The 16,222-nt window shown below is 37.2% G+C and overlaps 1 protein-coding gene across 1 annotated transcript in view; it reads right to left on the bottom strand.

Moving 5' to 3' along the window:
* Window positions 1–16,222, bottom strand: part of NOX4 (NADPH oxidase 4) — a 177,373-nt gene that overhangs the window by 71,864 nt on the left and 89,287 nt on the right. The window contains exon 12 of the mRNA XM_020883024.2: window positions 9,220–9,280. Within this exon, the coding sequence (XP_020738683.2) occupies window positions 9,220–9,280 (61 nt within the window). The remainder of the gene's footprint in view (window positions 1–9,219; window positions 9,281–16,222) is intronic.

Raw genomic sequence — 16,222 nt, 5'->3', positions numbered from 1 at the left:
GCTTCGTAGAAGTGGCTCCTGAGCTATGATTTAAAGATACTAGGTGCCTACGTGGGTAGGGGTGGGAGAGGGTGGTGGAGACTACTGTGGCCATATGGATCAGAATTACATAAGGCGGGGAGGCAGCAAGGGAAGCAAGAGGGACAGAAAAGCCAAGGGTACTGTTGTGCAAAGAAGAAAAAAACTCAATCAAGATGAAAGGTAGGTCAGGGACTGTGCAAGGAGGCCTTTCCAGGCCATTGAAAGGATTTTTTTTTTTTCATTATCCTAGGAGCAAGGGAAGCTATTAATGTGTTTAAAGCAAAAGCAGGGATTTAATTGGATTCATGCTTTGAAGTTTCTATGGTTACAGTGCAGAGAATGGATTGGAGGTGACAGCTATAGTGAATTTAATCAGGAATGGACCAATGCTGGTGAAATCCAACTCCCCACCTGCTCAATAGCTAATCTGAAGAACTGGACCATGCCTGGAAAAAACTCACAATTATTCTGACTTGTCTCACTTTAAATTTTGAACCACATATCTCAGTAGGCTGCTCAAAAGGACCATCATGCTTCACTCATCGATTTACTACTTCAAATGACACATTACACTTTCTTCCTTCTCGGCAAAATTCAAAGTACTCCCCACTTCCCCATTCTCAGAAACAACCTTACTATTTATTTCATCAAGAACACAGAAGGAATCAGAAGAGAAATCCCATTCCACTCACTTCAATCAGAAGAGATGCTCTATAACCATCTTCTCTGTCTTCCTGTAAAGCGTGAACTTGCCCAGCTGCCTTGTCAGGGATCAGCTCTTCCACTTGTACAATGGAATCCAGTCCTCTTAGAATCCCTCAGGAGACCGTTATGGACTTTGCTCCTTTAATTATGCCCTCTAACTCTCCAGCACTATCATTATTTACATCTCTCAGTTCAGTTCAGTTCAGTCAGTTAGTTGAGCCCAACTCTGCAACCCTGAGGAACATGCCAGGCTTCTCTGTCCATCACCAATTCCCAGAGTTTGTTCAAACTCATGTTCATTGAGTCGATGATGCCATCCAACCATCTCATCCTCTGTTATCCCCTTCTCCTCCTGCCTTCAGTCTTTCCCAGCATCAGGGTCTTTTCTAATGAGTCAGGCCTTCGTATCAGGTGGTCAAAGTATTGGAGCTTCCACATCAGTCCTTCCAAAGAATATTCAGGGCTGATTTCCTTTAGGATTGACTGGTTTGATCTCCTGGTAGTCCAAGGGACTCTCAAGAGTCTTCTCCAACACCACAGTTCAAAAGCATCAATCAGGAAGTTTCCACAAGACTCTTATCCTTATATTGCCATCTCTACTTCAATCTTATTTTTCATATTGTCCTCAGGCATATATAAATATAATTGTTCACATTCAGTATAGGTACATATATATAAAAATATATAAGTTGGGCTTCCCAGGTGGTGCTAGTGGTAAAAGAAACTGCCTTTCGATGCAGGATACATAAGAGATATGGGTTTGATTCCTGGGTCAGGAAGATCCTTTGGAGAGGGAATGGCAACCCATTGCAGTATTCTTGTCTGGACAATCCCATGGGCAGAGGAGACTGGCGGGCTACAACCCATAGGGTCACGAAGAGTCAGACACAACTGAAAAGACTTAGCATGCATATATATAAACAGATAAAAATGCATACATTTATTTTCTACTCACTCTAAACTTATATCTGCTTTCTCCCCATGTCTTCCTCCCATTCAACTACTGCCCTATTTCTTTACTTCATTTTACATCCAAACTCCTTAGAATTTGTCCAGGGATATGCTGACAAATATTTAATAGCCAGGTCTTAAAAATTCTTCTAACCCTACTTTACGGTGTTTGTCAATTTCTATGGAATGAACAGTCACATTGTGGATGACTTAAAGCTATGAAACTTGACTTCACTGAATGCAGAGCTAGAAAAGAAGCACCCAATAACCCAGTAAGCTCATAGGAGCTGACTCCAACACACCAGATCTGTCTCTATTTACCATCTCCAGTTCTCCTCTTACTGTTATTATCTTCTGTTCCCTGCACTCCATTAAATCACGATTCCTAAGGTCCTTACTTCGGCCCTCATTTTACTCCACTGTTCAGCAGCATTTGTCTCAACACCGTCCTGTGGTGTCCAGGACTCAGACTTGCCTCAGGTTCCTCTTTTTCTTCAGTGACCACTCTTTCTTAGTCACCTTTGCTGAGCTCAATGCGTTGATATGTCTCAGGGCTTAGTTAGATTTCTTCTCTATCTATACACATTTCTTAAACTAGTTGCTCTTGATCAAGAATACCACTCTTACAGGCAGTTTTGAGAGCTCATGGAGGCAACTTGGCACTCACAGTTATGATATATTACTGACATTTACAGAGCAGAGGTCAGAAACAGCAAACACCCTGCAATTTGTGGAGAATACTGTGCAAAAAGAAACTGTCAACCCCCCCATATGCTTTTCAAATGACTTTCTGGACTTTCATGTAAATGAAAAACTCATTTATAATTATAAAAAATGCAAAGACTTTGCATGATTTAAATATACACTGGAATTTCTAGCACTGTAACCACACTGAAAATTAAAGTAATATTATACCCTATTGTGCTTAGAACTTAACCAAAATATGTTTACCATTTTGAAAGCACACCACATAAAGAAACTGGGCCTCAACAGTATTTGGCACTGGGAGCCTGCATTTGGAACTGTCTTATTTATACTCATTTTGTATGTGGCTATAAATCACCTATTTCATTTTGACTTCCAGTGTAGTCATGCTTAAAAATTTAAATATTGAATGTAAATCATTTACTATAAGTTATTTACACAGCTCCTTTATACTAAGGTTAGAACATTTTATTGATTTTTTAATAAATCATTTGTGTATATAATATCTTTACATTTAATTTTAAGAATTTAAAGTGGCATATAAAATGTTACAAAACATGATGCTGGATCATACATAATTGACAATTACTGCCCTAGGTGATCCTGACCAGCGTCAAGGATTTAAATCCATGAAGGTACTAATGGTTCCCAAGTTTAGATCGCTAGCTTAGAGCTCTCAAATTTAAAATGTATGGAACTGAACTTTCAATGTCCACTCTTATCCTCCTAATATGCCACAGTGTTCTTTATCTTAATAAGCAGCAACACAGTTCACTTAAGGAAACTGAAAACCTTGACGTTATATACAATTCATAGCTTTTTTATAACCCACCCCCAAAGGATCCACAAAATTTGAAAGATACACCTTCAAGGTCCGTCCACTTCTCAAGCTCCAGTCTCTATCATCCTGTGCGTAACTAGCATTTCTTCTCGTTTAGAAATCAGCAAGAACTTCTCTCTTATCTCCTGACTTCCACTCATGCCCACCCCATCATATTCTTTTTCACCACTTTAAAATATGAGTCATACCCTAATCAGAATCCTCCAATGAGTCTCCATAACATTTATAATAAAAACTGAAGCCTGCAAATGCCTATCATATCCAGTTTTTGGGCACTTATCAGACTTTATTCCCTAAAACATTTCCACTTAGTTCCAGCAACACTGCACTTCTCACCGGTCCTTGGACATGAACGCTTGACTGCTTAAGGCCGTTCTCACTCCCTCTTCTCTCTCCCATATATCTGTCTCTCCTCTCAGGGATTCAGGGCTCTGTTCAGAGAGGATCTGCTGACCTCCTGTAATAGTCTGGGGCCAGCCCAATCCAGGAAAGGTTCTGTATCATTTAAATGGAAGGAATCTGAGATAGGGAACGAGTGACTCAGATGAATAAGAACTGGAAAGCTGTATTAAAGCTAGGGGAAAAATTCAAAGGGTAACAAAAAGCTATTACCATCCATATACGAGCTGGTGGGACACAGTGGATAGGTGAGGCTACCAGAGCCCATAAACCAGGGCCATGTGGCAGGAGATAGAATCTCCACTGAGGCATCTCAAAATGATGTTATACCTCCTCCTCCATCAAAAAAGTTTGACCTGTTTTCTTTTTTTTCAACCTGTTTTCTACAATGCTCAGAGGTATCACCATTTGCTTTTTCCTCCCTAAACTCGTCTTTTTTTTTTTTTTAAAACAACAACAAAAAAAATTTTGGCTTGCCAAACACTAGGTAAAGTGACTAGAACAAAATAATCATTCAGATGTAGACTTCAAAATCATGCTTTTAATTCAATCAGATTAAAATCCAAGTCCTTCTGTAGCCCATAGAGTCTGACCACCCCCACTATCCTCTCTGATCTCATTTCCCACCACCATCATTCACTGACTACATTCCAGCCCCACTGGGATCCCTGCCTTCCCTGAATATCCAAAGTTACCCCCACCTCAGGGACTTTGCACTTACTGTTTCCTTTGTCTACTTTTCCCTGAAATCCACCTGATGTATTTTCATCTACTTACCTGTCTATTCATAAAGTCTGTATCTAAAAGAGTACTACCCCTATCTAAAATAGCACTACCACCCTTCACCATTCTCACACCCTTACCTTTATTTTTCTCATAGCACTTATCATTATCTAACACACTACATATTGATTTGCTGTTTTGTTTCTGGGAGGTCTCTGTTGACTAGAACACAGTCTCAATGAGAGCAGGGACCTTGTCTATTTTGGTCAATGTTGTATCTATAGAACCTAGTGCAGCGTTTGGCATAAAGTAAAAGTTTAATAAATACTTATTAGCCAAAATTTACAAATAGTTTAAATGCTGTCTTCCACAAATGACTAAACATTATAATTTGCTAGTTGTAGAAACAACAAAAGCATATTTCTAGTCACTATAGATCGCTTTTTTTGGCATGTCCTTTATTGTTTTGCATTTTGCCACAACCAAAGCTATTCATAGATATATTTAGGGTAGGGTAGATGTCATAATTTTTCCAGAACATGTCATTATAAAATAACAACATTATTATAATTTAGAGTAGTCATAATCTGTCAAGAGGCTCCCCCAAATGAAAAAATAAATACTTAGAATATATTACACATATTCTGTTTTAATCTTTTCAAAAGCAATCATCTAGATGAAGAAGTATAAAACATGCCTGGCTAATATGAGTGGAAGAAAACAAAGACAGAGAGTTACCACCTCTTTCTTGGACCAGTCTCTAACAAGACCTCTATCTACTTACTGTAGTGTAAGTGTCAATGTGTCATGTGAACAAGGCAAATCCAAAATGTTACATGGCCCTGTTTCTCCCGCTTTCAATTCTCAGGTTAATCATATCTTTAGATCACAGCAAGATTTACAAATAGACAGGATGGGAATTGATAACCAAGATTCAAGGAAAAACCATTATATGATACACACAACTGGCCTTTTGTTGGATGTCCATCAAATTATCATCAACCTATTAATTACTGAATGCAACAATGACAAGATTTTCAGATTAATTACATGTTGATATTAGGTATATAATGTTTTATAGTAAAAGTCAAATCTCTCTAGAGTAACCTGCTACTTAAACCATTAAAACAACCAATGGTGAGAAACGAAGAAAGTAAAAAGATATTTGGGACTATGAGAATGATAATCATGGCAACTGGCAATCAAAATGTAACCATACATTTGAAATTGGAAAGCAGGACTGATTCTAGAAAAACAGCAGGTATTAATTCGGTTCAAAGAGAAATCTCCTCAGAGATTTCTCCACCCCTCTATCATCATCATTGTTTCAAGGAAAAACCTGAATTGCAGATTTAAAGAGGTTTGAAGAGTCTTCTAAACTTAACGAGTCTTTCACGTACTTAGGAGACGCAACCAGCATGCATGCTCAGTAGCTTCAGTCCTGTCTGACTCTTTGTGATCCCATGGACTGTAGCCCACCAGGCTCCTCTGTCCATGGATTCTCCAGGCAAGAATACTGGAGTGGGTTGCCATGCCCTCCTCCACAGGATCTTCCCATCCCAAGGACTGAACCTGCCTCTCTGTGTCTCCTGCACTGCAGGCGGATTCTTTACCACAGTCACTGGGGAAGCCCCAAAGGCTGGACAACAAAATGGAAACTTCGCTGCCTCTTTGTCCTGTGCATATAGCTGCTTCATTTACTTCTTGGGTTCTCTCACAGCTGGGCGTAGCGGATTAGACTCAGATTAGACCCATGAGGTGGTACCAAACCTGTCCTTAAGAGCTGCCTAGGCAGGACATATCGGACTTCCCTGATAGGTCAGTTGGTAAGAATCCACCTGCAATGCAGGAGACCCTGGTTCGATTCCTGGGTTGGGAAAATCTGCTGGAGAAGAGACAGGTTACCCACTCCAGTATTCCTGGGCTTCCCTTGTGGCTCAGCAGGCAGAACATATTTCAGGGAAGAACTGATTACAGCAAAACATTTCCCAGGCAGTTTGAAAAGTAAACTTCTGTTACTCAACTTCTTAAGCATCTCTTTAGTATATTTTCTATACCTACTGCTTTTAATATGGAGTAATACATAATAATCAATTCTTTTAGAATAAAAATAAATAATCCTTGATTTCAGCAATGCTATTTCCACTTTTCCTTCCATAATTATTTTTATAAGACAGCTAAAACATTTTCTGAACTAAAGTGGCAGTGGCAGAATTATTTAGTGGTTCTCTGCATGAATGCCTGACATTTTCCCCCAAATCAACAAATATTTAAAGTCAACAACCAATGAAGTCTGTTAATTGAAAAGCATCTAACTGGAACTGAACTCTCTGAAGAGAATGAGCATGTTTCCCCCTCCATGGCACTGTACATTAAAAAAAGAGGATAAAATTAAAACTATTAAGAACTCCTAATAGAAAAAATTAAAATAAATGATGAGATAATGACAATAGAAAATAACTTTATGAAGAAACTCAGTAACAATAGCTGGTAAAAAGCCATGATAAACTTCCTCTTACCCTGATGAGTTAAATTATGACTTCATTGTGTTGTTTCCCTTCAGATATAGAATTCTATCAATTATCATTCATTGCAAAAGTTAATTCTTACTATATTGGGATTCTTACCAGAGAAGAACTTCACTCATTTTTTATTTGTCAAACAGTGCAAAAAAACTTCTTTACTTACATCAACTAGTTCTGGGATTATGGGAATTACCATTTCTATACAACATCAGCATCCTTCTCACAATGAACTACCATACTCTCTTTCAAAAGCTATCAAATAAATAATATGAACTGAAGCTTGATTTTTTTCATTGATTCCAAATAGGTCATCACTTGTCAAACATCTTTGGATTAGTTTCGTCATCTGCCCATTAAATCCTATGTTGCATATTTTACCCATTCTCTTCTCATCTCCATCTCCAAGCTGACTGCTCTTTCTATAGACAAAGAATTTTATACACACTATTATTTTTAAGTGTATCACACAAACTTTTTCAACTTACTTTTCTAAAATATCCCTTTCTTGTTACAAAACATCTTGTCCTTTCCTGATTTTTACAATAACTAGTCCCCCTTTCTAATACTAACTTCTTAAACCCTGCTTGCAAATACATCCTCAGTTTCCAGCCTCACTCCTCCACTGATTCCTTCTCCTCTGCCTTCCAGGACCAATAAGTCTTCACTTGATCCTAACCCTGTCCACTAGCAAGTCATCAGCCCCACTTTCCCTATGATGCTTCCAATCCTTCAAATGTTCCCTAACACCTCTAACCTGTTCTAACACCTTGTCAAGGCATTCAAGATCTGCATCAGGTTGACCCTAAATGGTTTTACCATACTATTCCCCAAAACGTTATCTTTACTTCTGATAGCCTTATTTAAGAAACTTACCTTTCTTGAATAAGGGCAAATTTAACTTGCCCGATTTTTGACAGTGCTATGAGTCACCTTCTCTCTTCACCTGCCTGATTTTCAAGTTGGGCTTACACTCTATCTTCACTGTGAAGCTTCTTTTATGGCCCTAGATCACACTGACTCTGCCTTTTTCTGATTCCCTATAGTTTTCACAAACCAACTCCTAGTTCAGGACTCAATTAAAAAATTACTCTTCATTTACATTGGCATCCTCTCCTTTGAGAAACCAAAATAAACAATCAGCCAAGAAGTTACCATTTACTGATCACTGACTTGTCAGTCACTCTCTTGGGCCAAGGGAATATAAGAATGAATATTTCTTTTATTTACTCACAGCTCTTAATACAACGCACCTCTCAGATAATAAAAATAATCAATAAAAGAGCAAAATATCACCAATAGATTGGCTATTATAAATGACTACCATTCCAAAGACACTGTAGAGTTGTTTTATATATATATATACACATACACACACAGATAATACCATGCAAAAGGTCATGCAGGAACTAGATTTGTATGATTGCAAATTAAAAGATGCTTGCTCCTTGGAAGAAAAGTTATTACCAACCTAGAGAGCATATTAAAAAGCAGAGACATTACTTTGCCGACAAAGGTCCATCTAGTCAAAGCTATGGTTTTTCCAGTAGTCATGTGTGGATGTGAGAATTGGACTATAAAAAAAGCTGAGCGCTGAAGAATTGATGCTTCTGAACTGTGGTGTTGGAGAAGACTCTTGAGAGTCCCTTGGACTGCAAGGAGATCCAACCAGTCCATTCTAAAGGAAATCAGTCCTGAATATTCATTGGAAGGACTGATGCTGAAGCTGAAACTCCAATACTTTGGCCACCTGATGTGAAGAACTGACTCACTGGAAAAGACCCTGATGCTGGGAAAGATTGAAGGTGGGAGAAGGGGACGACAGAGGATGAGATGGTTGAATGGCATCACCGACTCAATGGATGTGAGTTTGGTAAACTCCAGGAGTTGGTGATGGACAGGGAGGCTGGGCGTTTTGCAGCCCATGGGGTCACAAAGAGTCAGACATGACTGAGCCACTGAACGGAACTGAACTGAATCCTAGGAGTTGAATATTTTGAAAGTAGATACACTAATTTTAAAACCACATTTACTAAAACATACATTTCAATGTTCACACTGTTGCCAGTACATCTGACAAGCAGATAGAAATCTATGATTTACAATCACATGAACAACACACTATTAACAATTACCGATATCCAAGGTATTCCAATTCTAAAAATACATCTTACAAGGAAAAAAAAAACTTGAATATCAAACATGTACAAGCAAAGAAGGAAAACAAAACAACAGCTTGAGAACATACACACACTCCTAAACATGTTGGTTGTTCCATTAGTTAAACATTAAAATTATTGTATAACCTACTATTTTCAAAGCATATATTTTAAAACTCTATGTTCTACATACCTGTCCAGTCTCCTACTATCTTAAGGTGGACCCCAAATGTTGCTTTGGTTTCAGTAGGACACTAAAAAAACAAATAAATACTGGAATCAATTCTGAATAATAATTATGTATTACCAGACTGTGATTCAATTACTACTTTTATTCTCATAGCATATCTCCAAAATCAATAGAAAATAGAAAGGAATGGACTAAAAATCTATACAGATCCTTATTAGTGGGATGAAAATAAAGCAATGCCAAGCAGTCAATAAGACAATACCCATTTCTCTAAACACCCATACATATTTATATAAAACAAACAATACACATAGCCTAAAACTGCTAGTGTATCTAATCACAAATCTTGCTTAAGTATCCTCTGAGTTGAAATATTTATGAGGACACAGCTTTTAACCATGAAGGAAGAAATGGAGACTAATGATTTTAGTGTCTTTTTCTTCACAGATATTATTATACATTTCACATCCTAATAAATTCCAGTGAAATGAAAAAAAAATTTATCAGTGTGACCTGAATTCATTATGTCCAGTGAAGGAACTCCTACGGAAAGAGTTTTATTTCACTCTCTCCCTTAATTCTCAAAAAAATCTAGAGTAAAATGGTAAGGGTACCTGGGAAAAGGGAGTGAACTGTGGTACTGGAGGTAAGCCAAGTATCTGTGGTCCCATGTTTAGGAAATATAGAAAATAGCCACATAGCAAAAATGAGAGAATAATTTTCAGTTCACAATAAGAAAATGCAGAATCTCCTTTTAAGAATCCCAATCTCTTTCCACAATTCTAAAATTCAAAATTTCTCAAAAATGAGTTTTTTTAATGACCCATTTGGTGGTACTATCCAACTGAATTGATGGGAAGGTAATGATGTGAGGTTAATGAAATTTTATACAGAAGTACTTTCCTAATGAAATACCCATTTGTTTAAGAATGCTGCCTCATATCCTGTTAAAGATCTTATGTAATATATTAAATATGTATACTTTTTATTTTTTAAAAAGCCTCGAAATTCTGAATTCTGAAAATACATCTAACGTAAGAGTTATGGGTAAGGGATCATGTGCATGTGACTATACAGCATTCATTGAGTACCATGGGCCAAAGGCACTGCCAAGTTCACTTCTAAAAGCTCATGATAACTCTGGTGAGTTGTCTTTTATAGTTAAGAAAATTGAGCAGAGTAGATCCAAGACAGAGTTTGGATCCAGGTGTGTCTGACTATACAATTAACTGTGGCAGACCACTGTCTCCACTAAAACAAAGATATGGAAAAGGGGTAAGGATTGCATGAGAAATCAAATGGAGTAGAAGGAAAAAAAGGATTTGTTGAAGATGAGTAGAATCAATGTGTTGTTGTTTAGTCAATAAGTCCTGCCCAACTGTGACCCCACGGACTGTAGTCTGCCAGGCTCCTCTGTCCATGGGATTCCCAGGCAAGAGTACTGGAGTGGGTTGCCATTTCCTTCTCCAGGGCATTTTCCCAACCCCGGGACTAAACCTTGGTCTCCTGTGCTTCTCCTGCATTGCAGGTGAATTCTTTACAGCTGAGCTACTGGAGAAGCCCTTAGAATCAATGTACAACAATATAAATTAAAGAAAAATATGGGCTGAAGTTAAAGCACAGATGAAAGAAAATGGCAGAGGCTCTGAGGGCCCCGTAATACAGAATGGGTTACATGAAGTAAGTTGAAAATCCTCAAGCTCACTGTGCTGACCAATTAATAGGTCTCACAGGGATGCTCTAGGGAAAAGAAATAAAGGAAGGCGAAGACACCATGGAGATATGTAAAAAGTCATCAAAGAACGATAGATTGGAAGTCATTGAAAACATTAAATAAATAGTTAGGTATTAATCATCTGTTCATGACAAATTATAAACTAAAAAGCACATGTTCAGAGTTGAGATCTACTGTAACATAGAATTTCCAAGCCATAATTTGACAGTTGGTGTTTCTAATAGGATTATTACTATGAATGGTAGTTTAAAATACTGAGACACATCAAAATATTATAAAAATTATACTTTTTAAACATTATTGATACTATTAAAATGATCTTATTCTATTTATAATTTTGACTCTAATATTTAATTATTTAAATTACATTCTAGTTTTTAATAACTCCAATCAGCTTTGTCATTAGTAAATCTCCAAACAAAATGATGTGATCTGTAAAGACCACCCACCACTTTGGCTTCACACTACTTAATGCTGGCCAGAGCCTCCATGGAGTAAAAGCTGTAGCTGCCAGAAAGCAAGGCTCTCAGCAGAGTTCTAGGCTACCAATCTGACGGTCCACATGTCTCCTGATGTTTCCCCTGCTGTGAATTAAATCTCAGGTTATGAAAAGAAGACCTAAGCCAAGAAGACAGAACAGGGAGCAACAAAGTTAGTCTTTGGATGTCTGACTGCGCATCTGGCTTGATTTAAGCTTATAATGTATGCTAAAGGAAATGTGTATTTTGCCAAATATTCACTATCTCTGTTCTATTCTTTCAGTGCAGACCCTGTGAATGATAACTACATATGATTTTAACACTCCCTCATGTCTTGTAGTAGCCTTTAAACCTCCCTCTTCTAATTGCTGGCCAAATGCATCAGGATAGCTTTAAAAGCTGATCTAGTTGTAAATAGAGGAAACTCAATATTGTTTCTCCCCAACTCTTGGGAATAATGCCTTTATAAATCACTGATACTTCCTCAAACTTGCTAGGAATTAAGAAGATAGATTTTAACAGTCTTTTCCCAATTACATCACCCCAAATTTGAAGGAGGCCAGAACAGAATAGCACACAGAATGACTTCAGCATGTGTGTTTTGAAACAATGACTGAAAATTTTAGAATCACATGTTAGTAGCTCTCCACAAATAATGTTCGGATTCATTGATGTTGTCTAAAGCAGTGTAGAGATTCTTTTTTTTTTTAATTAAAAAAAAATTTTTTTTTTATTAGTTGGAGGCTAATTACTTTACAATATTGTAGTGGTTCTTGTCATACATTGACATGAATCAGCCATTGTTTAACTGTCTTTTTAAAGCTGCTTAGAAAACTTCTGAAAGGGAATAAATAATATTCATATCTATGGTTGTCTTCTCTTAGCACATTATTAAGAAATATGGTAATGACAAATTTTTAGTTAAAAACATCGAAGAAAAATATGTGTAATAAAGCTCACACTATTAAAATAAAAACAGACATTACTATTCTTCCTCAATACACAGAAATACATTGATAAGAATATAGAGTACATTTTAAGAATATTAACTCTTGGGAGGTAAAATTGAAGACAGAGAAAATAACTCATTTCATACACATTTATTTAAAAATTATGCTTTCTAATGTTTATGATTTTAAATATTTTAAAAGTTTAATTTAAAATATAAACATCAAAGCATTGGTGAGCCTTACTTCAGTCTCACTTAAGTTTCCCAGGTGAAGAGAATGGAGTATGGCTGATGTTGACCTTAATGTAAGTAGTAGAATAGTCATCACCTAGTTTAAGGAGAAGCAGATAAAGTGACAGAATTTGCAACGACAGCCCTGGAGGCATGTGTGTTTTGATATCCTGGAGAAAAACAACCCTTTTCTTCAAATTATTTGTTCAAAATGGCATTGGGTTTCTAATGTGCTCAAATGACTAATGATTTTATAACTGCCCCACAAAAATATAAACTGATATTACATAATCATCTTACATTTGAGAACAAAATGTAAAAATGATGTCACTGCAGAAGAATTTATCCAACATGGAAAAGAAATTTAAAAGCCACAATGGGGTTTCTTTTTAAATCAAGAGATTTGCAATAAAAAATAAAAATAATTCTAAAATACATATTATAGTAAGCATTACATTTTTAATGTAACAAATATCTTAAACCAGAGAAAATGATCAGAGAATATGATGTTCTTTAATCATTACTGTCACATCTTTATTTTTAAATCTCTTTTCCAAAGCTCCAGCTTCGCATTTTTTATGCCTGCTAGATAATTTCCACCTGAAATTCACTCTCAATTGTAACACATCCAAAATCACTATTATCTTATTTTCCAAATTATCTTTTTCTAATTCCCATAAAGCTGGACATAGAACCTACATCCTACCAGAAAAGAGGTTCAAATCTCACAGTAATGCTAGGTATCTCTCTTCCTGCCAGAATTCAATAAACTTTCAAGTTCTTTCATATTACGAAAGAAAAGGTCTGATCATAGCACTCTCCTATTGATTAACCTTTTGTATCCTTCTATAGGAAAATACATTTTATAGGCTTCCATGGTGGCTAAGGTGATGAAGAATCTGCCTGCAGTGCATGAGACCTGGGTTTAGTCCCTGGGTGGGGAAGATCCCCTGGAGAAGGGAATAGCAACCCACTCCAGTATTCTTGCCTAGAGAATTCCACAGACAGTGGACTACACACCTTCATAGGAAAATCCACATATTCTTTCTTTCCTATAGTCTATGATCAACCACATTTGTTCCAAACCCTTTCCAGTTTTATATTCTATTGTTCCTCTTTGATTCACTCTAATCCAGCTAAACCAACATGGATCAACTACTATATTTTCTTGTCTCTTCATTTCCCCACATACTATTAAGAATGACTTCATTCCCATTTCTCATACTGAACACTAGCAATTCTTTAAGACTTATCTCAAAGGCCACCACTTTCATGAAGAAATCTCGTTTTCCCATGCTACAAAAATTCTTAACTTCCCTGAAATCCTAAATTACTTGACTTTTACATGCTTTGATTCCACTTCTTTAATTTTGTGTAATTTTTTTCTGGTATTAATAGACTTAAGTGTCTTGAGATCAAGAAGTATTTCTAAATCATTATATATTCCACAGCATCTTATGCTTAGCAGATATGCATTTAAGTATCAGTTAATGAAACACTGGAGAATTAACCTGAGAATGAATGAGGACTTCAACAATGGGCGATTCTTCTAAAATTTATTCAAACATTCAACATATGTTTTAAGTATTAAAAAGTTATAGGAGCTCCTGTAATTTCACAAATGAGGACTGTTCTAAAAGTAAAACAGGAGATAATGAGCCAGAAGTGCAAAATCCATCACAGTTAGTGTAACATCTTGACTCTACACATTTTGACAAATATAACATTTCAGTATTTACTGTTTTACTTGAAGGAAAAATTAGTATGTAGTTATATATTTGCATGAAAAAATATGCTAAATATTAAACAGAAAGCTCCTGGAAAAGTATGTAAATGAGATTTTTGCTAATTTCAATGGAATGTGTGCATTTATCTTAACTCCCTCAAAAAATACCCACTAATAGTTTAGGAATATAAAAATACAGACAATTCATGGAAACAATATCAACAATGGAGAGGTATAAGCATATTTTGAAAGATAAAACGTGGATGAGATGGTGGTTTGGCAACTGACTGAAACAAATTTCAGAGCTGAAATCCCACTATCTTCAAAAAGGGGATCACCTTGAGAACAAAGTCCATCCTTCCTACATAAGTTTGGGAAAACTCAAGTCTTAGAGACAATAGGAGAAAGCTGAGCTTGGATTTATAATTAAAAAAAAAAAAGAGAAGTGTCCATGTCTGTACATGGGATAACCTGATGCCCCCAGCTTACCTCACCCCAAGCACACGCTAGGCAACTCTATCCCCAGAAAACCAAACACAAGTTGGACAAGCAGAGGTGGGCCAAAAAGGGCTCAAGCTGCAGGAACAATCCACACCGTGGAAAGGAGTGCTGAGATGTCATTCACGTGCTCAGGAAAGATTTAATACTAGTAGACTAAGTGCCATTTCCCATTTACACCTCCCAAACTGAGCTCTACAAATCCTCATCATTACCTGCTCTCTCCACAGACCTCCCTATCTTAGTTAATGCAACTCCAGTTGCTCAGACCAAACCAAACCAAAAAAAAACTTTAACTCTTCTATTTCCTCCACGTACCCAGTCTACCAAGAAACCCTGCTAACTCTAACTTTCAAATAGATCAGGAGCTGACACCAGCTGCACTCTGAGCATCGTCACACCCCGGCTGGAAGGCCACGGCCGCCTCCAACTGGTCCTCTGCTCTACACCTTTCGCCCTTCGTCTTAACACAGTAACTGGAGTGACCCTGATAAACAGTGAGCCAGGTGATGTCCTTCCCCCACCCAGAGACCTCCAACGGCTCCTTCCTCTCTCAATGTAAAAACGAAAGCTCTTGCAGTGCTATAGAAACCTACCAAATCTGACTCCTCATGATTTCTGACCTTACCTCCTACAACCTTTCTTTTGTCTTAGTGTATTCCAGACACACTGATCTCTGACCCCCCAACTCACTCACTCACACACACACACACACACACACACACACACACACAGATACAAGTCAACAGGTATGAACTATAACTCAAGGTGAGAACTGCCTGGTGTTTGAACAGAAAGATGACATGATCTGGTTTTCACTTCAAAATAATCACCCTGGTTGCTTGTTAAGATTAAATGGTAGGTGAGTAAGGCAGATGGATGGAGAGATGCCAGGAGGCTATTGAGAGAGCAGCAGACAGGACCTGGGTGACAGCCACAGAAATGATGAATACACTTCGGAGGTAGAAGCAAGAAAATCTGTAGGTGGATTGTGGACTACGCATAAAAAAAACGACGAAAGTCAAGAACGATGTCCAGATTTTCCACTTGAGCAACCTGGACGAACGAGCCGGTATTAACTGAAGCAGGAGAAGATGGGTAAAGATTAGTTCAATTTTAGAAGTGTTAATTTATGATGTCTGTTAGACATCCAAGTGGAAGTTCCTTGTAGATAACTGAATATGGGTTCTTGAATTTCAGAGGTGGGGCCTGGGATGGAGATATAAATTTGGAAGATGATAGTATACAGATACATCAAGATAAGATTAGAAGACCATTAGAGAAATGAATCTTGCTGGAGAGGAAAAGAAATTCAATGAATGGACACTGGAGTGTTCTTATATTTAGATTTAGAGGTCATGGGATGATGAGGAACAGCAGGAAAAAAA

This window comes from Odocoileus virginianus, chromosome 28 (genome assembly GCF_023699985.2).
Source record: "Odocoileus virginianus isolate 20LAN1187 ecotype Illinois chromosome 28, Ovbor_1.2, whole genome shotgun sequence".
Lineage (NCBI taxonomy): Eukaryota > Metazoa > Chordata > Mammalia > Artiodactyla > Cervidae > Odocoileus > Odocoileus virginianus.
The sequence above is the reverse complement of the archived record's forward strand: the minus strand, read 5'-3'. Positions and strand labels throughout refer to the sequence as shown.